The sequence below is a fragment of the Callorhinchus milii genome, unplaced genomic scaffold, assembly GCF_018977255.1.
Source record: "Callorhinchus milii isolate IMCB2004 unplaced genomic scaffold, IMCB_Cmil_1.0 Scaffold2, whole genome shotgun sequence".
Classification (NCBI taxonomy): Eukaryota; Metazoa; Chordata; class Chondrichthyes; order Chimaeriformes; family Callorhinchidae; genus Callorhinchus; species Callorhinchus milii.
In genome coordinates this window covers 118,764,112-118,791,270 of record NW_024704743.1, presented here as the reverse complement: position 1 = coordinate 118,791,270, position 27,159 = coordinate 118,764,112, and the positions used below count along the sequence as shown (strand labels likewise).

General features: G+C 43.3%; 1 protein-coding gene across 4 annotated transcripts in view; it reads left to right on the top strand.

Moving 5' to 3' along the window:
* The window catches only part of LOC103179708 (BTB/POZ domain-containing protein KCTD1), a 94,751-nt gene that overhangs the window by 56,625 nt on the left and 10,967 nt on the right, over window positions 1-27,159 (top strand). For all 4 annotated transcript variants that reach the window (XM_042331787.1, XM_042331786.1, XM_007895093.2 and 1 more), the window contains one exon: window positions 26,099-26,277. In XM_042331787.1, the coding sequence (XP_042187721.1) occupies window positions 26,099-26,277 (179 nt within the window). The remainder of the gene's footprint in view (window positions 1-26,098; window positions 26,278-27,159) is intronic.

Below are 27,159 nucleotides of genomic sequence, written 5' to 3'. Positions count from 1 at the left end.
CATTTTCAATCTACGACTGTTTGTGGGACATTGCTGTGCGCAATTGGCTGCCGCGTTCCCCCACAAATATACAGTCAATTCACTTTACAGTGTGTTCTGTGAAGCGCTTTGGGACGTCCTCTCAACGTGAAAAGTGCTATATCAAATGCAAGGATTATTATTATTATCGGAGTCGTGGTGTAGGAGTCGTGGCTGATCTTGACCCTCTCTGTGTCAAGGAGCACCACGCTCAATTATAACACCTAATCTGCTGCCTGGCTGAGAATTAATTAACTTGAGTAAATTAATCCCCAAACCACTATCTGCTGCTTCCGATCAACTGACTCTGGCCTTCTGTTTTGCCCCTCGTGCCCTCTGATCCACTATCGGTGGCCACCCTTGCAGCCCCATCTTCAGGTCGCGAATGAAGTCCTTCCTTTTCAACCGTGCATACGGTCACCACCACCCCGGGTCGGAGTCGTGCTCCGCCACTGTCAAGCACTCTGGAACGAGTGAGGGGCGCTATATAAATGCAAGTTGTTGTTGTTTATTGGCTTTGCGGCTTCAGCTTTAATTAGACATTTGTGACAAAGCATTCCATCTCTCTATAACCCTCCTCTGTGTGTGTGTGTGTGTGGGGCTGGGGGGTGTATCTGCACAATATGAAACTGCCATTTGAGGTGCATTCTGAGAACGCATTAACGTCTGTTTACTCATCAATTGCATTACGTTTTACAATCCACATTTTACAATCCATTTATTAATTTAAGGAGGGAGGAAAAAAAATTGGGTAGCGGGGACCGAACAAGGGGTGTTTGTGCATACTTGGAAATTAGCGATTACCTATGTTAGATTAGGGGTTTCATTTCCTTCCAAACAGACTACTGCATTAACAAGGCCAAGAGTTCACATTACCTCCCAAAAAGTCAACACCACTCCAGTTTTCCTGAAGGCCTTCCTGCCGTTTAAGTACTTGAAGCCGTGTGAAGAACTTTACTTCCAAAATTTAAGCTCAGGGCTTCCAGCAGGAGAGAATCTTGTTGAGGATGGGGAGAGTTTTGTGAGAATGGAAAAGCATAGTTGTACAATAAACTGCCAGGTTCGTACAAAGTCTTGTTGAAGAGGAACGATTAGACCCTTTGTGGGGGATGTGATTATTTGTCCACCAGCGCAGTTAATTTTGTGACTTGCACACGCAATTGTGATTCTCAGCAGAAACCAAATCGTTCATGCAAGGACACTTGCAGTGAGACATTCAGTACATTTGTCTGTAGCTAAGTGAGTACAAGGAGTTCCACTTGGTTATTGAAGTGAAGGAGAATTACTAACAATTTTCCATGTGTTGTGTATGTGTGTGTGTATATTTATGTTATGTGTGTTTCGCGTGTATGTGTGTGTGTATATATAATAATAATCCTTGCATTTGATATAGTGCTTTTCACATCTTCCAGCCATCTCAAAGCGCTTCACAGAATATGCTCTAAAGTGAATTGACTGTATATTTGTGGGTGAAACGCAGCAGCCAATTGCGCACAGCAGTGTCCCACAAACAGTCGTGGATTGAAAATGACCAATTTATTATTGTTTTGTTTTGGAGGGAATATTATTAGGTAATGTGTTATATATGTTATAATAATAATAATCCTTGAATTTGATATAGCGCTTTTCACGTCGGGAGGACGTCCCAAAGCGCTTCACAGAACACACTGTAAAGTGAATTGACTGTATATTTGTGGGCGAACGCGGCAGCCAATTGCGCACAGCAATGTCCCACAATGTTATGTGTGTTTTGTGTGTATGTGAGTGTTGTTTGTGTGTGTGTGTATGTGAGTGTTGGGTGTTTTGTGTGTATGTTAGTGTTGTTTGTGTGTGTGTGTATGTATGTTATGTGTGTTTTGTGTGTAAGTGAGTGGTATGGTATGTGTGTATATGTATGTTTCGTGTGTTTGTGAGTGTTGTGTGTTTTGTGTGTGTGTGCTTCATACACCACCCAAAAAAATGAGCAACAAATGAGAATTGGAAATAAAAGTTTTTAAAGGTGTCCAGTGTGTAAACAAAATGGAACTACTGTAGTGCCTTCAAGAGATGGTTTCAAACCTCAGCTGGTGACACTGTTACAGAGGTTGACAATGTACAGTATTTAGCCGCCGTGCCTTCAGCTCCCCTCTCGACTCTCTACCCCCTCCTCGCTCCCTCCCTTCCCTCCCCTCACCCTGACCATTTCCCCCTGCTCGGGTCCCGACCCAACTGTCCAGCGCCTTGGGACGTCCTCCCGACGTGAAAGGCGCTCTATCAATGCAATCTTGTTATTTGGTGTTCGTGACTTTTTTCAGTCCTGAGCAGCGACTAACAGAGTGAGGGACAAGAGTTGGTAATGAGTTCTTTGAGCTGGTGATGATTTGTAACACCTGAACAAAATGAAGCATCTCCATGCTATAGTTATGATTTTCCAGGTACTGTTGTTTATTCAATGTATTAAGCAGACATTTCTTTTCAAACTGTGTGCCCTGTGACCGCTCCCTTTAACTGCAATGCAGCTTACATTTTTAAAGCGCCTTTCACGTCAGGAGGATGTCTCAAAGCGCTTCAAACTGCTGGCTGGACACCTGATCACATATCACATTATATCTTATATATATTATATATTGTGCCTTATCACATCTTCAAGATATCTCAAAGCGCTTCGCAGGAATGATTGTAAAGGGGATTTGCTGTGTATATTGTGTGCGAACAGGGCAGTCAGTTTTTGCACAGCAAAGTCCCACAAACAGACCGATTTTACTAACTGCACAGCTGTGAATCTCCTGACATCCACAAGGTGTTTAGGTGATTTTTCACACTTAAAATCATGGAGCCTGAGATATCTCATTGAGTTGATGCCTGTTCCAAGTAGTTTTAACCCCATGCAACCTAGCTCAGATTTGAAACTGGTTCAGCTTTTTGAGCTAACATTGACTTGGCTGACCATCCAGGGTTATGTTTGTGGGGGGTGGGGGTGGGAGGGGAGGGGTGCAGAGGAGGGTGTTACATTGTCAGAGAGGCCGTCCTTTGCATGAAACAATAAACCATCAAATCAAGTCCCCGCTTGCCTGTTCAGGTGGAGGTATAAAAATCCCATGGCAATACCTGAAAAGAGAAGGTGTCCTGGTCAGCAATAATATCGTCAATCACTTCATGGCTGTTTGCAGGACATTGCTGTGCACAAATTGGCTGCTGCTTTTTTTTTGCCTACCAATGCACAGTGACTACACTGCACAGTAAATCCTGTGAATTGCTTTGAGATGACCATCTGACGAGAAAGAGGGTGAAGATTGTCAGTCTGTGGGAGAAAAGACTACTTATGTGGATTCAGGATAGAATCGGCAATAGGTATAGTAATGAATACTCGATGAGAATTTCCTTTGGAGGATTTATAGCAAATCGGAACCACGGTGGAATATCTCAGCTAATGCAGTATCCTTTTCTTGCTAATTTACTGAGATTCCTTGCATTCCTTTCCATTTCCCCCCCGAAAGTGGCCCATTTACATTGCAAGCTGGATTTGCTGTGAAATTAGATTTTAAGAGGAATTTGCATTTTTTTTAACCATATCCAATTCGAATAAAACTTGAGGCTATCGATGTTTTTTAACTCTCCGTCATTTTCAAATAATTGTTTTTTCCAGTATCTGATCTGAATCGGTTTGCAATCGTATACGACCCCACCCCCCCCGCAAAAAAAAATGGTTTTGACTCTGTGATCTGCCTTGCATACATCTCTCAGAAGTAGGGGATAATGCTCATTTTTTTGAAACGTTACTTAGAATTTTATTTCTCCTGCACATCTCTGCTTTTTCCCCTATCTCTGGCCTGGGGCCATGCTGAAAGTATTCTGGTTAAGTGCAAATGATAATACTTCAGTAGGAACAGCACATATAGTATGTTGCTATGCTTGAAGGCTACTCCTTTGTTCTTGGGTAAGCTATTTTCTTTAATCATGGAAAACTGCATGTACTTTGCGATACCCTTGGATCATTTCTACCACGTTGAGCCACACAGAGGCACCTCTGCTCTGGAAAACCAAACCTATACACCATGTCCAGGTTTGGCTATTAGTATTACCTGTATTGTGCACGACCAAAAATGTGCAAAGAATAATGATAAGAATAATAATGCTTGCATTTGATGTAGCTCCTTATTACGTCTTCGAGACGTCTCAAAGAGCTTCACAGAAGATACTGTAAAGCGAATTGACTTGTATATTTTGTGGGCGAAACACGGCAGCCAATTGCACACAGCAGTGTCCCCCAAACAGTCATGGATTGAATGACCCAATTATTATTTTTATTTATTTATTTTGAAAGGATTATTAGCCCCAGGAAGGCGATCCGTCAATCGACTAACAACCAGGTTCGTACTGACTGCTCGGTTTGTCCTACAAACAGCTATGAAGTGAATGTTTAGGGGATTCTTGGCCAAAAACACTGGGAGAAACTCTCTTCTCTTTTCGAATAGTGGCATGGGATTTTTTTAACGTCCATCTGAAGAGCAAGCGGGACCTCGAGGATGGAGCGGAGACGAGGGACGTATAGGAGGCTGGAGCCAGCTGAGCGAAGGGGGCAGGTAAAGGAGTGAGGTGTAAGCAGGTCGGAAAGGTAGAGAGATGCCAGGGCATGAAGAGATTTGTACGCGATCTTGAAATTAATCCATTCTGCAATAGGAGCCTGGAGCCTGGCAAGAACTGGGGTGATGAGGGTGTGGAGTTTGATGCAGCTAAAGATACTGGTGACAGAGTTTTGAATTCATTGGGTTTTAAGAAGGGTGGAGCTAGGGAGACTGTGGGGGAGGGTATTGGAAGAATCAAGTCAGGAAGTGACAAATGAATGGAGAAGGCTTTCAGCTGCATTGGACTGTGAGGTATGGTCGGAGGCAGGTAAGGAGGCAGAGGTAGAGGAAAACAGTCCTGGCCAGGGACTATATGTGGGTAGGAAGGACAGTTGGAGATCAAACCTGACACCTTGGTTGCACACAAGTTGAGTAAGTCAGGTGGGGAATGGGGGGGTGTAAACTGGGAGGTTAAGGAGGTGTGAACCACAGTTGTTAACAGGAGTCAAGGAGGATGACTTGGGTCTTGTCAAGAAAGTTGCAGAAAGTTAGCACTCATCCGGGCCTTGATGTCTGACAAACAAGTGGATAGTAGCACTTACCGACTACCATGTCGGTATCACATGCCATACAGACTTTAAGTGTGTCCTCCTGAAGTGAAAGACATTATATAATGCAATTTTTTGTTGTTCAAAGAGCAGAGAGTGGCATTCTCATATACTGTAAATTCTATGATTCTCTGGTTATAATAATCCTTGCATTTGATATAGCGCTTTAACACGTCTTTGAGGACTCTCAATGCGCTTCACCGAATATATCATAGAATGGATTGACTGTATATTTTGTGGGCGAAATTATGAGGCGGATGTGTAAAGCTTACATTGTCTTGCGCTTGCTGTCGTTTCTAATCGGTGTTCACGTTTTGGATGCTCTTGGTGATTTTCTAGAGAGTAGAGTTGTTTTTGTTGTTTTTTGCTGTGTGCTTTATGCTACGACAGGAGCCTGCCCCGTTCAAAGTACCTGGCCCCTTTTACATCTCCCACCTTCCCCCACCTCTAGAACTCTTTGCCTCAATGTGTCTACCTTGCCCCATCTTTATCTGTCTTTAAATCCCTCCTGAAGACTTACCTCTTTGACTGCACCTTTGATCACCTCCCTCTCCTCCTCCTCCCTATCTCAGTATCCAAACCTACCACCGTGCAGTGTTATCCTGCATGAAGGACGCTGTATAAATGTGACTTGTAGTTGATTTAAACTACAATCAACGAAGAATTGAAACCCAAACCAATCTGAATATTTAGAGGGGCTTTTTCCCGTCTAATTAATGTATTGCCCTTGCTGATTAGTGCGTAAATTTGATGATAAGCAGAGAAAAGTAGCCTTTGGAGTTCATGTGGCACCGTCTCAGTCTATGAAATAAGCCATAGCCAATGTGAACGTTTAATAGGGGAGCCTGTGGATTGATTTACAGTCTGAAGTATATGACCCTTCTCAGAGGAGTGCTTTAGCTAATATCTACTAATTAAATGCAGTAGGTCTTTGCTGCTGTTCCACTTCCAATATCTTGATCCTGTGATACTGCAGCTCGCTCCACGAACTGAGCAAAGTCTTCACTGCTCAGGGTTCTCAAACGCCAATGTAAAAACATAATACTAATAATCCTTACATTTGGTCTAGCGTCTTTCTTGTTAGAAGGACGTCTCATCACTTCACGGGAGATACTGTAAAGTGCAGCAACCTTTTGGGGCGAACATGGTAGATAATTTGGCAACACCAATGTCCAACAAACAGCCGTGAAGATAATGATTGATTTTATCTAGGGGATTGTTGGCCAGTACACTGGGAGCATATCCGCCTAACATTGTGTTGGATTTTCAGGTAGACTATATGGGTTTAAGCCCCACATTAAGCCTTTATTACAGTTTAAGATGACACACTGTTGCAGTGCTGGAGGTGTCCTGCATTGGTGGAGAATGCTGAGTTTTGGATGAGACGTTAAACCAAGGCTTCATCTACCTTTTCCAGTGGACGCTAAAGATCCTGTGGCACTATTCAAAAGAGAATTTGTCTGATGTCTTGGCCAACAATCCTCCAGATACAAATCGGTCATTCACTTCATGACTGCACATGGGACATTGCTGTGTACAAATTGGCAGCTACAAAGTACACAGTCACAACACTTTACAGTATATACTGGGAAGCGCCTTGTGATAAGGCACTATATCAAATGCAAGGATTATTTAATGACCATTTTAAGGCCATATCATTTGAATGTTGATGGCACAGAAGGTAGCTAATGTACAAGAGGGATTTAGGCTCCAATCTGCAATACAGTATTCGCTTGAAAAAAAACAGATCTTTCCTTTCCCCCTCCGCACCCCTCTAGCTCGGGTACCCAGCCACAGTTTGAAGTGTCCCCCTCCCCCTGACGTGAAATGCTTGCTCAGTACAAATGTAAATTGCATTGTAAATTACTAAGTACAAATCCTTTAAATTACAAGGATTCTATTTAAAATTCAAAGTAGAAATTATTCAGGAGGCTTTTTCTGATTTTTAATTGATAGCATCTTACATTTTATAAATAGGCATTGAAAAGAGAATAAGTGAGCATGTCTTAAGCCTGTGTTTTATTTCCATATCTTAAGTCCGTTTCACTGTGAACAGGTTTTGAAGTAACTAACCCTGTACATGGTGAATTTATGTTTCTACCCTCCCCCGGCATTATGTAGATAATTGTTAGTGTATGAATTAAAGTTGAGCATTGATTAAAGATACAAACATATAAAACTAGCTCATTAATTTTTTATAATGCCTTATATTATTAATAATAATAATAATCCTTGCGTATGATTTAGCGCCTCATGTCTTCCAGACGTCTCAAAGCGCTTCACAGAATATACTGTAAAATGAATTGACTACATGATATATTGAAACGTGTCAAAGCATGATACAAATAATTACTGTAAAGTGGGCTGATTGTTTTGTAGGCAAACACAGCAACCATTTGCATACAGAAAAGTCCCACCATAAAACAAAAACAACAGCAACAATTTGCAATTATATGTGAAAAACCCTGTGCCAAATGCAAGGACTATCATTATGATTTAAGTACAGGTACGCTCCACTGGGACTCTGAGAGTTCACTTCAGAAATCTAACAAACCGAAACCTTTGCCTCATTTATACAAATCTTGTAAATCTGGAACAAAGCCCACACAGTTAATCCAAATCAGGTCATCTTGCAAACAATGTGGAGGAGTTAAAGTGGTATCAAGATTGAATTAAAATGTTCTGCCATCCCTTCTGTCTGCAGTGACCCGATTGCCTTGTTTATTGTTGAACAATGATTTTCAAGGGTTTGTTGATGAATGACCTACTTTATTGGATCTACCTTCCCCTTTTCAGGCCACAAGCATTCCATAGCATATTCCATGCAAGTTGTACGAACAGTAGAACCAGAGGACATGGCCTGCGATTGAATGGGGGGGTAAATTCAGAACAAATCTGTGGAAACACTACTTCAGTGAGTGAGTAGAAAACGTATGGAAGAGGCTCCCTAGGGAGACGCTGGAAGCAGAAAATGTTGATTCTTTCCAGAACAAATCAGATAGATTTCTCTTAGAAAATAATATCTGGGGATATACAGTACATAGTTTGGGACACGACATTTGCAAGCGATTGCCAGGATGGTGGAAGGCGAACTGGATTGACCTTGGTCTGCTTTTGCCCGGAAAATTCTTATGTTCTTTGGAATTGACTTTGTGACATACTTTGGCAAAGATCAGTTTCAGATCACACTCCCAAGGTCATTGCTGACGAAATGAAATGTTTGCAGCCCGCAGACTGGTCTCAGAATTTAAATGCGGTGGAGGGTCAAACTGGTTCAGTTGGCAGCACAATTTGTGCACAGCAATGTCCCGTAAACAGCCATCAAGTGAATGAGCAGTTTGATCTGGGGGAGTGTTGGCCAGAACACCGGGAGAGAGAAATTCCCTTCTCTTTTCAAACAGAGTCTTGTGGATCTTTAAAGTCCACCTGAACAGACACATCCGGGGTTTAAGTTTAACGTCTCGTCAGAAGGACAATCTCCGTCAATGCAGTGCTTCCCCCACGCACCCCCCCCCCCCCCCGATGTGATTCACCCAAGTCGTGTCGTTTTGGAGAGCAATTATTTTGTTGCTTAAAACATGTACAGAAAAACCACTGCGCTGACTGATGGAATTGAGTTTGGTTTCTCATCGATTCAGGTTGAAGAAGTACTTGCAAGGAACCATTAATCTGTATGAATACTACACCGAATCTCTGGCAATCACACTGCTTGTCTGTGTTCTTTGCCGTGGGGGGTGCAGTGATGGTTCAGAATGTGCTTGTGTTAAGAGTGTATAACGCACAAGAAATCAAGCCTCGATTCAAACACCTTCTTCTGAACCCTAGAACAAAGTCAGAACTCTCCCTTTTTGGAGAGACCAGGTTTGTGGAGTCCTGTAGCTCAGTGGTTAGAACACTCGCCTCGCAAGCGAAAGAACCTGGGTTCAATTCCCAGGCAGTGTGAAATGTTAGGCAAGTTTCCTTACTCCACTCGCCTCTGTTCACCTAGCAGTAAGTAGGGACCTGGTTGTTAGTTGATTGGTGGATAGCTTCAAAAAACAAAACTCTAAAAAATAATAATACGCGGTCAAAGAGGTATGTCTTGAGACGGACCTTGAATGAGCAGAGGGTACAAGTCAGAGGGGACTCTGGAACAGGATTCCAGAGAATAGGATGCAAGTTTAAACTTGTAATGGGTAGTTTCAAGACAGTCACCAGGAGTTTTTCTTTATCCAGAAGATAATTAACAAGCAGGTTGCCAGGAAGGGGGAGTTGAAGCCAGGACACTGGGACTCATTTTTTTAAAAAAGCTTGATGCTGTGATGGGGAGACGATGGGTTCTGGGTTGGGGTGGGTGGGGGGAGGTGGACGAAAGCCCTTCTACATCTTGTGATACCGTGATGGCTTTAAGGTGTAACTTTTGTGATTGCTGCAGATAATGACTGAGTAATGAGCCGTGAAGCTTGCATGTGTTGGTTTGGAGGTTGTTGGTTTGGAGGAGGTTAAATCAATGTTGTTGTTGAGGTGTGTTGGAACAGAGGGACAGATCAGTTCTAGATTGGATGTCCTAAACCTACAATGTGCTGGCAGAGATGCTGGGTGATACAGAATCTGCTGAGATTATAATATACTGTTAAGATTTATCGTCGCTGTGCAGTGACTGTGTGTTGTGGGCAAACACAGCAGCCAACTTGCACACAGCATTGTCCAAACAGCAAACTGCTATGAAGTCATTCAAAAATGTTATTTGGGGGTGGTTGGTGGCCAGGACACCAGGAGAAACTCCCTACACTACTCACCATGGGATCTTTTAACGTCTGCCTGCACACAATACTTTAGGATGCACCAATACAGTAGAGCAAGACAAAAGAGGTTTAGAGTTAGTGAAGGAATTTCAGGACACAAAGTTGTTCTTTATTCGGAGGGTAATTAGTTAGAGGGTAACTCTCAGTATTTTTTTAAAATGACTGATGAATCATGTCAATCACAGCAATTCATCAATGAACTCTATTTCAGATTCCAAACGAGCAATCATTTAAAATCTTCAAATGTCAGGGCCAGTTACGACTTCGATAGGGGAAGGGAGGGAAGGAGGTAGGTGTGTTCAGAGAGAGAGACAGAGAGCGAGAGTGTGTATGTGTATATATAAATTGTTAAAGCTCTGCTGCATTGGATGTAACCAGGACTTTGTCCAGAACGAGAAAGATTTATTTTCATTAGTTTTAAAATGAGCCCATCAGAAAATCGACCAGGCACATTGAAAGCTCATTAGCGAGTCTATTAAATACAGAGACACTGAAGCTGTAAGACTAGAACCTACTGACAAGTTCCCCTGCATCCCCCTCCCCCCACCACCCAGCACTCAGCAATCCTTTTCCATCTAAGTTTCATTTAAATATTTTTCCATTTGACAAGGCGGCTATAGCGTTTAAACTCCGCAAAATAGAGGGAATGTCTGTAAAGTACAGTGACCGTGTTTTTGTAGGCGAGTGTGGAAGCCGATATGCAAACAAATAACAGTGAAGTGAATCACCAGGACACAAGGAGAAACTCCCTTCTCTTTTTGAATTGTATCGTGAGATCTTTAAGGCCCACCTTGAACGGTCATGTGTAATTTATGTAGCGCCCTTTACGTGGGCAGCATCTCGGAGTGATTAACAGTTGTGACTTGACGACGAGCCCAAAAAGCGGTGGGTGGGGTGGGGGGGGCAGTTTATATTTTATATTTTACACCATTTTCATGGCCCCTCTCTTCTCCCTCGCTCGGTGTCCAACCCCACCACTATGCAGGGCTCTGGGATTCTAATCTGAGTGAAGGGGACTATATAAACACAATACAGTACAAAATTGCATTTGTATAGAGCCTTTCACGTCGGGAGGACGTCCCAAGGTACTGGATTGGGGGGAGCGGGGATTTGGAATCAGATAGGGTGGAGAGTAGGAAAGCGGTCGAAGGCATGTTCGAAGAGGAGGGTCTTGAGATGTGCCTTGAAGGAGGCAAGGACGAAGAAATAAATGCAAGTTTTTGTTTCTTCAGTGATCTTGATTGGCATCACCAATGCTAACATTCAGCATGACGATACATGTCTTTTATAACCATTAGGGAATAGTTTTCAGTCTCCAGACCAGAGGATACAAGTACTGAAGATATTTAATATTAAATAAACCTTGCACTTGATGTAGCGTCTTATTACGTCTTCGAGACATCTCAAAGCGCTTCACAGAATATACTTTAAAGTGAATTGACTGTATATTTTGTGGGCGTATTCTAGCATATCTTCATTGCTTTAAGGCAACTTTCAATCGAAAACCTTTGTTGCAGTTGTTCTGAATTTTTCGTTAGAGCGCAGGGGAGGGGGAAGGAAAGGAAAGAATAAACTTGGCCAACGTTTTTTAAACAAAGCAGCAATCATGTGGTGAAGGATAGTCACGTGACACGAGCTGAATGGAAAATAATGGCCCTCCCGTCCTTTCCCAACCACAAATATATGGAGTCCTGTAGCTAGTGGTTAAAATGCTCACCTAGCAAGCGAGAGGACCTGGGTTCGATTCCCAGACGAGGCCAACGCTTGAAAGCACTTGCAATATTGTTGGCACTGTGTTAAATGTAAGGTTTACTCTTAATACTCTTTATGTGAGGAAATATAGAGAGTCATGTCGCATATAGAGAGTCATGGAGTCTTGTAGCTCAGTGGCAGGGCGAAACACATTGGGCAAGTTTCCTTACTCCACACGCCTCTGTTTACCTAGCAGTAAGTAGAAACACAGTTGTTAGTCAATTGAGCCTTGGGACGTCCTCCTGACGTGAAAGGCGCTCTATAAATCGAATCTTGTTGTTGTTGTTGTTGTTGTTGAGGGATCGCTTTTCTGGGAGTAATATTCCCTTTAAAATAATAATAATAATAAATTGGTCACTCAATTCATAATAATAAATAATCCTTGCATTTGATATAGCGCTTTTCACGTCGGGAGGACGTCCCAAAGCGCTTCACAGAACACACTGTAAAGTGAATTGACTGTATATTTGTGGGCGAACGCGGCAGCCAATTGCGCACAGCAATGTCCCACAAACAGTCGTAGATTGAAAATGACCAATTTATTATTGTTTTTGGTTTTTTGGAGGGATTATTATTATGCGTGTGGAGTAAGGAAACTTGCCCAAGGTTTCGCCCTCTGTCTGGAATTGAACTCAGGTCTCTCACTTGCAAAGCGAGTGCTCTAACCACTGAGCTGCAGGACTCCACATTCATGACTGTTTGTGGGACACTGCTGGGCGCAATTGGCTTCCGCGTTTCGCCCACAAAATATACAGTCAATTCATTTTACAGTATATTTTGAGAAGCGTTTTGAGACGTCTCGAAGACGGGATAAGGCGCTATATCAATTGCAAGGATTATTATTGCTACTATGATTATAAACCTGCCAAAATGTCCTCATCTCCACAGTCAGTGCCTCTTTAAAAGGAAGGAGGAAAATCGTCTTCCACTCTCAATGGGAAAGTGGTGTCATATGCAGTGAAAAGATTGCTGTAAAGGTGAAACACTAGGCGGTGGCTGGATGTTGTGTTTTTCATTGAAGTCATGCCCTGCAGGCAAATACGCCACACATTTTACATACACAAGTGCTTGTCTTAACTGCCCAAATTAATGATGAATGGGTGCCCTTGTCTGTCTTTGATTTCCTGATATATTTTCTCCCCCTCCCTCTTCTCTTCCCTTTCCCGCCTCGCTCATCTGTCCACCCCATCCCCCACTCCTCCAAACCCAGCAATAGTGTATAGAGGATTATTGTGATGCTTTTCGCTGTATGTGTGTTGGGGGGTGGGGGCGGTGCGGGCAAGGCATACCTCCGTGTCTCCCATCCATAGTAACAACAGAAGTTACTGAAGCTTCACATGCAAATTCACTTTACAGTACATTCTGTGAAACACTTTGAGACGTCTCGAAGAAGTGATAAGGCGCTATATCAAATGCAAGGATTATTATTGTATATAAATTACCACTGACCCCCTGGAATTTGATTTGCCAAACACAAAGGTTCTGTCTACTCATCATTTTTGCACCCAGGACATTGATTTCTGCGTAATGTTTTTCTGCTTAAACATCCCACCTCCTTCGTGTCCACTGTATTTGTACCTTGGTCCACTTTCTCCCCGCCTGCTCTGTGCTCTTGACCATTTCAACCCTTCTGCTCACATCGACATCCCACCACAAACGTCCACGGAGCAAGTGACCAATTTTGTTTGGGCGATTGTCACCCATGACACCGGGAGAAACTGCCTTCTGTTTCCGAATAGAATAGTGCCACGGGATCTTTAACATCCACCTGAATAGGCAGCTGGACCCTCAGTTTAACATTTCATTTGATGAGCAGCATTTCCAACAATGCAGAGCAGCCTCCCACCACCTCCCCTTTCTCCTCTGTCCTCCCTCACCCCCTCGCCCAGTGTCAGCCCAGACTGTGTAAGCAACAGATCGGAGTTGAAAAAGCAAAGCAACCTGGAGTGTTGAGGAGGAGGAGATTGAAGAGATAGTGCAGTGGTGTGTGTAGTTGATTACGGTCACAAAAACACACGGTCACTACACTTTACAGTAGAATCCTGTGAAGCTCTTTGATGTCCTCCCAACAGGAAAGGCTTCTTATGAAATGAAAATATTGAATCTATTACTATTAATAATAATAATAAATGCTCAGTCTGTATTGCCTGAAGCTCCAGGATATCTGCCTGTGGCTTGTCCTTTGCTATCCCAGTAAAAATACCCTCTCAGTTCTCCCACAAATTTCACAAGACCTCTGCCCTTGTTTGTGATCTCTCGCTGCAGTCATTGTTCTCAGTGCTGAGAGGTCCCTGGTGTTATCACTTGATGTGTATATACAGGACTGTTTTCAGAGAAGGAGAGCAGTTGGGATAGGCTGAATACCAACCACATCAGCTGAACCCTTGTTTGTGAAAGTGATCGAAGGGCAGAAACATCATTATTTCACTACAATGCATGTGGCGTCACAAGTGGCACGTAAAATAATAATAATAATCCTTGCATTTGAGATAGAGCCTTATCACATCGTTGAGACGTCTCAAAGCATTTCACAGGATATACTGTAAAGTGGTTTGACTGTACATTTTGTGGGCGAAACGTGGCAGCAATGCCCCACAAACAGCATCAAGTGGGTGACCAATTTTTATTTGGGGGATTTGTTGGCCAGAACACGGGGAGAAACTCCCTTCTCTTTTCGAAGAGGGCCTAGAGATCTGTAACGTGACCTGAACAGGCAGACGGGAACCTCGGTCTAACGTCTCATCCGAAGGACGGCACCTCCGCCAATGCAACACACACACACCCCCAGCACCGTACTAGAACATCAGCTTAAAACTATGTGATTCCATGATCCGACGTGGGGCTTGAACTTGAACGTGGGCCACAACCTTCCGACTCACAGGCGAGAGTGCTACCACTGCGCCAAGCTGACATGCGCACACTGCTGACACACAACATTTGCGTGCATCTCTTCTGGGCACGTGACATTGTCAGATGCTGCTTCTCATTTGAAACACCAGTAGTCAAGTTAATCAGTCAGTGTGGCACAAATTGCCATGAAGATATTCCCCACCCAAGTACTAGTGGGGAGATTTATGATCTCTTTGGTAGTAATATCTGTATTAAGTTTGATGGGCAATATAATTCCTGTCAATCACAGTTGTAGACTAGCGCCTTGAAATGTCTGCAGCGTGAGGTTCAGTTCTGGTCTGGTGATTAATTCACATCAGTCTATATTAGTTTTGCGTCTGCACACTTAACAATAGGAGCTGGCTGGCTGCTTGGGATTGATTTATTACTGAGCCGACATGTTCTGCAGAAGTTTTAAGCTGTTCGGATGTCGTAAATATCCCCTGCGCCACTCACTTCAACCACACAATAAAATAATCCTTGCGTCTGATACAGCGCCTTATCACATCTTCGAGACGTCTCAAAGCGCCCCACAAATAGGCACGGATTGAGCGACCAATTTTTTTTGAAGGGATTATTACCCTCGGAAAAGTGATCCACCAAGCGACTAACAACCGGGTTCCTACTTACTGCTTGGTAAACAGAGCATCTGGAGTAAGGAAACTTGCCCAACGCTTCGCGCTGCCCGGGAATCAAACCTAGGTCCTCTTGCTTGCGAGGTGAGTGCTCTAACCACTGAGCTACAGAACTCCATATCTGATCGCGATCAGCTCTCTGGCCCGTTGTATGTCTTTTGAGCCCTTGTAGCTGGTTGATCGTCAAGCAAAATGGTTTTTAATAACCTCTGCCCTGTTACTTGATGGTTCGGCTGTTCTTGTAGCCTTATTGGTAGCTCCACAGGCCTCTGTTTACCTAGCTAGTTGATTGACGGATCGTTTTTCCGGGAGCAATAATCCCCTCAATTATTTTTTTAAAAAACTAGTAATTTGGTCATTCAATCCACGACTGTTTGTGGGACACTGCTGTGCATATTTGGCTGATGCGATTCGTCCACAAAATATACAGTCAATTATTATTATTGAAACTAGCAGAATCTGTATGGCCGGACTTTTATTTTCTTTTGGAAAAATTTCTATTCTCTCCCGGTTTTCTGTCTTGGCTGCCCTTTTTCTCCACCCTCCCACACCAACACACACACACACTCGTTTGTTGTTTCCATTCATTCTGCCGTGCGGGTTTCTCTTCCTCCTGTTTTAACACTTATTTATGGGGCACCTAACCCTTTCAGTAACCTTAGCCAGGATATGATGGATATGGTCCAACACAATACAACACAATACAAAGTTACATTTATACAGTGTCTGCCTTTCATGTCAGGTGTGGAGTCCTGTAACATGTTGTTTGGAGCGCTCACCTCACAAGCAAGAGGAGCTGGGTTTGTTTCCCGGGCAGGGCGAAACCATAGGCAAGTTTCCTTACTCCACACGCTTCTGTTTACCCAGCAGTAAGTAGGAACTTGGTTGTTAGTCAGATCACTTTCCAGGGGTAATCAGGAAGCCGATGGGAGGGTAACGATGACTGAAAGCGCAGTGGACGAGATACATCTTGAGACTATAATGGGTCTCTGATTCTTAAAGTAAGTCGTTCAGATTCGGGCATTGCTGGGAGACGGAGATCTGGACTGTTTGAGTTACAACCAGGCTTCCTCTAGCCAGTCAGTTAATCACTGCCAGGTTAGCCTGTCACTACCATGGTTGATTATTTCCTTTACCGGTACTCGAGTTGGGTGGCACTTTGCATACCAGTTCACTCGCAGTCACAGTGGAATGAATGGATTCTAGACCATTTTGTTTTAAAGTGACAGCAAGTGTCAGTGCCCTGGTACAAACCAAATTTACACTTATACAGCGCCTTTCACGTCAGGAGAGTGAACTACCAATCTGTCCTCTCAGCAGGTACTTACTGGCCAGCTCCACGTCCCCCTCACTGCCTGCTCCACCATCAGAGGTCTGGCCTTTACTTTTCTGCCCGCACCCTGTGGAACTCCATCCCGGAGCCCCTCCACTTTAACCCGTCCCAAGACCCATTTCAAGACCTTCCTCATCAACTGCGCCTTTGGTAACCTTCCCACCACCACCCCACTTGCCCTCAGCACCTCTTGACTCCAGCTCGCAGCTCAGGAGCAAACAGTTGACTGGCCAGCACCATCGGACACCCTCCCGACGCGAAAGGCGCTGTATAAATGCAATTTGTTGTTGTCTCAAGGTGTCTTAACAATCCTGGCTCTGGACCGAGCTGGGAGTGGGAGCTGGGGGTTGGGGTGGGGGCGGTGGGAGGGTGCTGCTGGAGGGGAAAGGTGGCCGACGGCACGGTCAAAGAGATGGATGTTGAATGAGGTGAGGGGGGTGCGAGGTAGAGGGACTCCAGGATGGAGTTCCAGAGAATGAAGGCAGATGGATTGAAAGCTGACCTGCCGGATATTGGTGGTGTACTAATAGTGACAGACTTAGATCATCAAAGATTCAAATTTAATTGTTCGAAAACTGGTGGAGGTGAGGTTCTGTACGTTATCTTTCATTTAAAACATGCATTTTTCTTTTACGTTGGCAATCGATCGAAACAAGCCTTCAAAGGTCGGTTCCCGTGCCTTCAGCTCCCCTCTCGACTCACTCTGACCATTTCCCCCCTGCTCGGGTCATTGCTGTCCCCACTCACTCTGTTGCAATTGTCCACAAAAAAATAGACCACAGTTCTCGTCTTTGCACTGCTCCCACTGAAAATCCATCTGTTTCACAATCAGGGCAGCTGTTCATATACATATGCTTCTCCTGGCTTGAAAAGCGGTACCCAGATTTTGGGAGAGAGGAGGAGAGAAGAGATGGAAATGTATAGGATCAAACAGTCTATTGCAACATCCTATTTTTCTGATTTTTCTCCCTTCGCTCAGTGGGCTCCAGCCTACCTGTGTTTTCCACCCGCCCCACCATCGGTGGTCGGGCTTTCAGCCTCTCTGCCCGCACCCTTTGGAACTCCATCCCACAGTCCATTCCCCTCGCTTTCTCCCTTGCCTCTTCAAGGCCCGTCTCAAGACCCTACTCTTCGACCGCACCTTCAGTCACCCTCTTACCCACCCTGTCCTCCACCCCGCCTCAACGCCAAGCCCCAGCTCGGGTCCAAATCTCTCTGACTGCCCAGTGCCTTGGAACGTCCTCCCAACGTGAAAGGGGCTATGCTATACACATGTAATTTGTTGTTGTTGTTGATTAACGTTTTATTGCGATAATTGACTGAAACGTTGATTATTCTGACACGATCTGCTGCTGTTCGGCTTTGTGGTGCAGTAATTTCTCTCTCAGTCTCAGCGTCAGTGAGAAATTGGTGCGCGCTGCCCTAACCTTGTTAGTTAACAGTATCGGCTCCCACAAGGCAAACTGACCAACGTGGCTTCATCGTGAAGAGGCTGCCACAGCGTTGCGATGCTCTCGTTCGCTTTGCTTGGGTCTCGGATCCAAGTCGATATGTTATTGTGTTAAAACATTGTTGAGTGCAGCTCTGTATAATATAGAACACACAGGCATGTTTACCTACATCACAGTTGCTCTGTTTCTAATTAACCTCATTCCTCAAAGCCCTTCAAGACGTTTCTTTCATGTGAAATAAATATATGTGGCTTGTTTTTCCATAGAGGAATGGGGGAGTGGCGGAGTGGGGGAAAGAACAGTTCGACCCATGGAGGCTGCCACAGCCCCTCTGAGAACCTTGATAATTGTGTTCTTTTTAAGACCACCAGTTGCCTAATGATTTATTTACTTTGCAGCATAATGGATCCTGGATGTTTTTGAAGGCATGATTGGTGTCTGTGTGCAAGGGCGCAAAAATGCAGGAGTAATTACGTTATAACAAATTGCTGCAAATGACACACAAAAATGTACTCCACGGAGAGAGAGAGAGAGAAAAAAAGTAACTGATAAGGGTTTGGTCTTCGAACGTTCAAATTAGATGTAAATAATCAAAAGTACAAATTAGGTGGTCACCGTTGAATTTTTTTAGTATGTTGCATGTGAAACGTCTGATCTCAGATGAGGAAATAGTGGACTCCTCAATGGTTTTTTTGCACAAGTAGATTGTTAAGGTCTGGAAGTCATCAGTGAGGAGAGGTAGATAATTTGCTTTAGTAGAATCTTATAAAAATGCACTAAATCCTCAACTAAACCATTTGGTGGGGTGCGGGGAAGGGGGGAGTAAATTGATCTGTCAACTATCCCATGAGTTTATATATCTTTATTTAAATTAAAAACTCGATATTAATGAAAAGATTTTTTTGTTGTTGTTGCTTTTCCACACCTATGTTTTGACACTGAAAGCAACAACAAAAATCACATAAGGCTAGGTAAACAGGTGTGTGGAGTAAGGAAACTTGCTGAATTTTTCACCCTGCCCGAACCCAGGTCCTCTCACTTGCAAGGCGAGTGCTCTAACCAGTTCGCTACAGGACTCCAGATAGTGCCAAGCACTTCCCCAGTGTGCAGTGAAGAACCAACTGTGCAGGTCAGGAATTGTCAAATGTGCGGTCATGGTTTCCGCCTGGCTCATGTGTCAGCCTGGTTCAGTTAGTAGTACTCTAGCCTCCGAGTCAGAAGGTTGTGGGTTCAAGCCCCATGTCATGACTTTGAATGCACGATCGAGGCTGACACTCCAGTAGAGTGTTGGGGGTGAGCTACAATGTCGAAGTCGCCGTCTTTCAGATAAGGCATAAAATGGAGGTCCTGTCTTCCTGTATAATAATAGTCTTCTCAACGTCTCAAAGCGCTTCACAAAATATACTGTAAAGTGAATTGACTGTATATTTGTGGGCGAAACACGGCAGCCAATTGCATACAGCAGTGTCCCACAAACAGTCGTGGATTGAAGTGACCAATTTATTATTGTTTTTTATCTTGAGGGATTATTATCAGGTGTGTGGAGTAAGGAAACTTGCCCAAGGTTTTGCTCTGCCAGGAATCGAATCTAGGTCTCTTGCTTGCTGGGCGAATGCTACTGAGCTACACGACTCCACTCACCTGGTCTCCTGGCCAATACTCACCCCCAAAATAAAACTCGCAAAAAATGCACTCATTTTCATTTGAGAAAACAATTTGAGGGCTGACATGATTCACCTGAAAGATGTGGGTGATGAGGGTGTGAGATTGTCATAATCTAAACTGGGACTGCTGGAATTCTGATCACAAAATTCAATTAACATCCTGAAGCGAAATTAGAGATTTAGAATGAATATTTCTACCTCGTTTCACTCACAAAATAATTAATTTTACAGTATATTTGCTTTACAATAAGTCACTTTACAATATATTCTGTGAAGAGCTTTGAGACGTCTGAAAGACGTGATCGGGCACTATATCAAATGCAAGGATTATTATCATTATATTTTACGCACAGATAAGCAGACGTACAACAACAACAACAACAAGATTCCATTTATAAAGCGCCTTTCACGTCAGGAGGACGTCCCAAGGCGCTGCACAGTTGGGTCATGACCCGAGCGGGGGGGAAATGGTCAGGGGGAGGGGAGGGAGCGAGGAGGGGGGAAATGGTCAGGGTGAGGGGAGGGATGGGAGGGAGCGAGAAGGGGGAAGAGAGTCGAGAGGGGAGCTGAAGGCTCGGTCAAAGAGAAAAATGGACAGAATGGACTCCCATCAAGAGTAGCTCATGCCACGTCAATTAACAACCTCCATTTATCTATAAAAAAAAGTGTTAACAGTGCCATAAAGAACAGCACAGGACGTAACAAACCAAATAGCTCACGGAGATTTCAGGCCTTTGAGACCACAAACATGCTAATTAATAATAATAATAATTGCAATAATCTGGTAGAGCGTCTCAAAGCTTTTCACAGGATGGACGTTAAAATTCCCGCAGCACTATTCAAAATAGAGGATGTCATTTCGTTCGATGTCTGATCCAATGATCCCCAATTTTAAAAAAATGTTCAGTATAAAATGACATACATTTTGTGGGCCAATTTGCGCACAGAAAATGTCTCACAAACGGCCATGAATTGAGTGACTAATTTTTGTTTAGCAACCTACCAGTACTCCATTCCAGACACATTAGAGAAATTTCCATGTGTAGGTGGACCCTGTCTGGTTTAGAAACTCTTAAGTAAGGGCATGGTTTTTCCCGTGTGTCAGACAATTATATAAAATTCCTCTCTCAGTGCGTTGGTTGAAGCTGAAGTCACTTTTTCATTTTGCTGCCGATTTCGTCTCCGACCAGAAGTTGTAATTGAGGCACTTTGCAAATATGGCAAATTAGAAAGAGCCCTGTTGGCATTACTCAATGAAGTGGATAGGATCAGTAAAGGGCGATATTGTGTCGTTGTGTAGAAACTTTGGTGGTGCTCTCCTGTGTCTGTAAGTCTGTAAGTTGAGCACTTATTGACTGTATGCAGTTCACTTCCTCTATTTACTCCACTCAAATCTCTTCCACTCGCCATTCCCCCCATCCCCCCATTATAATAATAATAATTCTTGCATTCAACAAGGCTTATTACGTCTTTGAGACTTCTCAAAGCGCTTCACAGAATAGACTGCAAAGTGAATTGACTGTGTATTTTGTGGGCGAAACATGGCAGCCAATTGCGCACAGCAGTGTCCCACAAACAGTCGTGGATCAAGTGACCAAATTATTATTTTTTTGAAGGAATTATTACCCTGGTAGATATGATAGAAATCTTTTTTTACAGTATTTACTGAACAGTGACATCCAAAATGATTCTACCTCCATTGTCAGGTTATTCAGTTCAGACTGTGTTTAGATTGCTAACTGAGTGCCTGACTATGTAGTCAACCACTGCATTTCTATGCATGGGTTCCTACATATTTCAGATTGTGCTTAACTATGTTCCCACGAGTTCCTGGAGGGAAATGTTTTCTCCCATTGACTTACAGTGGAGTCCTGTAGCTCAGTGGTTAGAGCACTCAGTGGTTAGAGCACCGTGGAGTCCTGTAGCTCAGTGGTTGGAGCACTCGCTTTGCAAGTGAGAGACCTGAGTTCAATCCAGGCAGAGGGCGAAACCTTGGGCAAGTTTCCTTACTCCACACATAGCCTAATAATAATCCCTCCAAAAACCGAAACAATAATAAATTGGTCATTTTCAATCTACGACTGTTTGTGGGACATTGCTGTGCGCAATTGGCTGCCGCGTTCGCCCACAAATATACAGTCAATTCACTTTACAGTGTGTTCTGTGAAGCGCTTTGGGACGTCCTCCCGACGTGAAAAGCGCTATATCAAATGTAAGGATTATTATTACAGTGTGTTGGGAAGGGAGGAGAGTGTGGGGGTGAACTTGAATGAAAGTGAAGGAGAATTACCCCCACCCTCACCACTTGGCAACCTTGACACCCACCCCAGCCACCCCTCCTCTTTACACAGGACTCGGATGGATATTATTTTGGTTTCGTTTTGCTTTTAAAAACTTGAGGACTGCTTAAATGTTATTTTTAGGAGGCGAAAATGCTCCAAAGCAAAATTCATATATTCCGAAGGCTTTAGGGGGGGGGGGGAAACGAATTAGCATACATGCCTTTGGTGAGAATGGTGAATATTGAATGAGGCTACTTTTTGATATGAAAAATAGTACCTAGGGAAACATTGCAAGGTTTTTTTTTGATCAGCCTTTTTTTTATTTTGGAATGATGTGAATTTAATATTTATAACTAAAAGCAAATGGGAGGTCTGATAACAGCGCCAGCCTGTAGAAAGCTTTGAAGATGCACGCTAATAATTTGCTGTTATAAGCATGATTTTCTCCTGGTGGACGGTTAGGATTTACAAATCAGGCCCCCATACCCTCTGTCAGGATCCTTGCTGAGTACGAGGAGGCTAGAGAGCTGGTTCCATCCCACAGTCCCTTCCCTTTGCTCCCTCCCTCGTCTCCTTCAAGGCACATCACAAGACCCTCCTCTTTGACTGCGCATTCAGTAACCCTCCTACCCCTACCCTCCCTGCCCTCCAACCCTCCTGATCCATCCCCCTGCTCAGGTCCAAATCCCTGACTGTCCAGCGCCTTGGGACGTCCTCCCGACGTGAAAGGTACTTTACAGATGTCATTTGTTGTTGTTGGTTAAGGCAACAACAACAACTTATTTCGTAAGCAGCTTAGCTGTAAGTAGGAACCCGCTTGTTAGTCGATTGGCGGATCACTTTTCCGGGGGTATTAATCCCCTCAAAAAATAAACAATAATAATAATTTGGTCGCTCAATCCACCCACGACAGTTTGTGGGACATTGCTGTGCGCAATTGGCTGCTGCGTTTCGCCCACAAAACATATTCGATTCACTTTACAATGTGTTCTGAGAAGCACTTTGAGATGCCTCGAATACTTGATAAGGCGCTATATCAAATGCAAGGATTATTATTTATTATTATTATTAAGGCTTGAGACGCTACCCAGTGCTTCCAACAAGCTCTTTGTCCTGAAGTGAAAGGCGTTTTACAAATCTAAGTAGAAGTTGTTGTTGTTGTCCTGTTTTCCAGCACAGAACCTGCTGGGTCGTTTATTGCATCTGTTTAGTTCATCGGTTTTAATCCATTCGTCTTGAGGTGCTGGTGAAATGCCCCTTTAAGGGCTCAATGTGGCTTACCACTTTTTTGATAATAATAATAATCCTTACATCTGACACAGCGCCTTATCACTTTGTCGAGATGTCTCAAAGCACTGTTATGTGCTACCTGGCAATGTTATGTGGTGCCTAATAACGCTGCTGATTTTGCAAGCCTTTCTGCTTGCCTGCAGTAGGAGTGTTTTTCTAAGCGCCATTGCAGGCAAAAAGTGTTTCACTTCAACATTGCCCGAAACCGCTAACAATGCACTTGCTTTTCACACCCTGGCTCTGTGTAGCTGCTGAATGGCTTGAAGAGTACACCTGTCCTGTTATAATAATAATCTGATATATCCTGATATAATAATAATAATACGTGCATTTGATGCAGTACCTTTCACACTGCGTCTCAAAGCGCTTTATAGCATTATACTGTAAAGCGATTGTGTATTTCGTAGGTGATTTCTGCACAGCAACATCCCGCAAACAGCCACAGAGGGAACAACCTATATCATTGGGTACATAATAATAATTCTTGCATTTGATATAGGACCTTATCGCGTACTTCGAGATGTCTCAAGATGCTTCACAGGGTATACTGTAAAGTGAAGTGACTGTATTGTGGGCGAAACATTTGTCTGCTGCCTGAGACTCCCTGCTCTTGAACAATCCAGCTCTCAAAGCCCATACGTCCATACATTAACTGACAGACATTTCCTTATCACACTGCTGAACTGTACGGGGCATTTTAGAGTTACTTAGACTTTCAGAATACTAATATTTTCAGCTCTAATCGTAAGAACACAGAGACCCCTTTGGGCAAATTTTTTTTTACATTATAGCTCAAAGGATCTTCTCGCTCTGCCTGGAAAGATTAATAAGTGGTTGCTTCATACACATTCATATTGGTCTGTGTAAAACGACTGCGGGGAGTTAGTCATGGGGTGGTTTTCACCCGTTAAGCGTTTAAAGAATAATGCAGCTTCAATCTTTGCATTACATCAACATAGAATTTTTGTTTCATCTCTCTTTTTCCTTGCTTCGACTCCTTCCCCTCCACTGCACACCCCACCGCCCGCCCGCTCGCCCTATCTAATTATCACCACGTAAACTGGAGAAAAGTTCCGTTTAACGGGGGTGTTCAACCATAAAAAGAGCCAGCACAGTTGGGCTGAATGGCTTTCCTCTGTGTTGCAACTTTTCTACAGGTTCACTAGCCACATCCACCTGTCCAGTCAGAGGCAAGGCTCCACCTCTGTATTCGTCCACCTGTGATCACTGAGGTGTATGTTTGCAACCTTTTCCTCGTTTCTACAGTCATGAGTGTGCCGGCAACCAAGCACAGATTACTCTGTACTATGTTTTACATAACTTTGCTACAGTTTCACCAAATTTGATGAGTGCTGTTGCCTTATTGTAACTCTGGCCTCCGACTTAGAAAGTTGTGGGTTCAAGTCAGCACTTTGAACCAACGTATTCAAGGCTGACAATGCCGTGTTGATGGTGAGCAGCATTGCTGGAGGTTCCATCCTTTGCATGAGACATTAAACCAAGGTCTTGTCTATGTGTTAAGGTGGAAATTAAAGCTCCCATTGCGTTGTTCAAAAAGAGAATGAAGTTTCTCTTGGATAAAATATGCTTTATGGCTGTTTATAGGACATGCTGTGTGCAAATTGGCTGTCTCATTCGCCTACAAAACTACACAGTTATTACACTTTATAGTATATCCTGGGAAGCGCTTTGAGAAGTCTTGATGATGTAAAAGGCGCTATATCAAATGTAAGAATTATTATTGTATCTTTACCAAACTGGGCTTACTGAAAATTGTGAGCGTTAGTATATGCACTAGCAATCCTCCTTATCAATAGTGGTTCTGAGAAATTGTAATAATAATCCTCGCATTTGAAATAGCGCCTTTTCACATCATTGGGACGCCTCAAAGCGCTTCACAGAATATACTGTAAAATGAATTGACTGTATATTTTGTGGGCGAAACTCGGCCGTCAAATTGTGCACTGCAACATCCCACAAACAGTCGTGGATTGAGCGACCAAATTATTATTATTAATTTTTCTTTGAAGGACTTGTTACTACCCTGGTAAGTGATCTGCGAATCAACTAACAATTTCTAAAAAAAAATTTGAGACGCGTGTCACCGTTTATATCATTAAACTTGTGAGTTTTGTTTGCCGTGCCAAAAAGTATAGCAGTTTTTTTTGTGCTTGACAAGTGGCCTGGCAACTGCGGTCGCTCGAAGCAAATGTGTGTTTTCTATTCTTTAAAAAGCTTGCTGGCTCACACCTTTATTATTGCAGGTTTGTCACAGCGATGAAGATCAGGCCAAGGTCATTGTTTGCATAGGAAATCCCCAATTGCAAATGCAGCAAATGTACATTTAAAAAGTTTTGCANTTTTTTTTAAACTATGAAAGTCTTAAGTTTCTTAAGGGCAAAACCTTAGGCAAGTTTCTTTATTCCATACACATGCCTCTGTTTTACTTAGCAGTAAGTGGGAACCCGGTTGTTAGTCGATTGGCGGATCGCTTCTCCGAGGGTAATTATCCCCTAAAAGAAAAGCTAATAATATAATAATAATTTGGTCACTCAACCACCACTGTTTGTGGGACACTGCTTGTCTGCTGTGTTTTGCCCACGTTCAATTCACTAAACAGTATATTCTGTGAAGCGCTTTAAGATGTCTTGAAGATGTGATAAGGCGCTAAATGAAATGCAAGGTTAATTATTGCTATTATTGCGCTGCTTCAATTTTTAGTTTTGATTTCCAATGTGCAAAGTGTCGCGACTGCTGTTTTGTTTTTGCTCTCTTGAAATATTTGCCTTTGTGTGATTATCGAAATCCTCTACCTTGACTGACTGCTGTGTGGCCCATTGCCTTGCAGGACAGTCGACACAACATGTCGAGACCTCTGCTGACGAGGTCTCCAGTGTCTCCGCTCAACAACCAGGGGATCCCAACCCCAGCTCAGCTCACCAAATCAAACGCCCCAGTGCACATTGACGTGGGAGGGCACATGTACACCAGCAGCCTGGCAACGCTCACCAAGTTCCCCGAATCGAGGTAAATGATTTACTGCATGAGAGAAAATTAGGCTCATTTAAACCCCACTCTTGCATATTGCACATCGCTACAGTCTAACCCTCAGAAGGGTTTTGTTGCTTGTTTGGAACCACAACGCTTCGAGGAGAGAGGTAGGTGTTTTTTTGTACTTGCCCTTTTACAGACTTTTAAAACTCCCAAGAACCTGTTTTACACATTTTGTGCATGTACGATTCTGAACGGGCAATAAAAAATAACAAAACTCGGAAATTCACAAAAGTGGACAATAATAATAATAATTCTTGAATTTGATGTAGCACCTTATTACATTGAGAAATCTCAAAGCACTTCACAGGATACACCGTAAAATGAATTGACTGTATATTTTGTGGGCGAAACACAACAGAAAATTGTGGTCAGTGGTGTCCCACAAACAGTCATGGATTGAGTGACCAAATTATTATTTTTAAAACATTTGAAGGGATTATTACCCCAATAATACAATAATAATCAACAATAATCATTAATAATAATAATTAACCAGTGACTCTCGGGTTCTTCTCCCCCATCTCCTCTCACTCCTGCATTTCAGATCTGAAATTCCATTCTGCTTGTCTCCTCATTGCTAAGGAGCACAAAGAGGGGCTCTTCAGGACAATGTTTCTTAGATGTGACTAGCTGTCCCTGCTACTGAGTATAAAGTGGTGTATACAACTCTGGATGGGTTTGAAAACGTAGACCCAGATTCATACTTCAGGATTCAACAAGACAGCAGAGCAAGAGAACATAGGTCTAGAGTTGCAAAGGGCAATTTCAGGATAATTCTTTACTCAAAGGATAATTAATAACTGGGACAGGTTTCCAGGAAGGGTGGTTGAGGCCTGGGACTAATTTAAAAAGTAG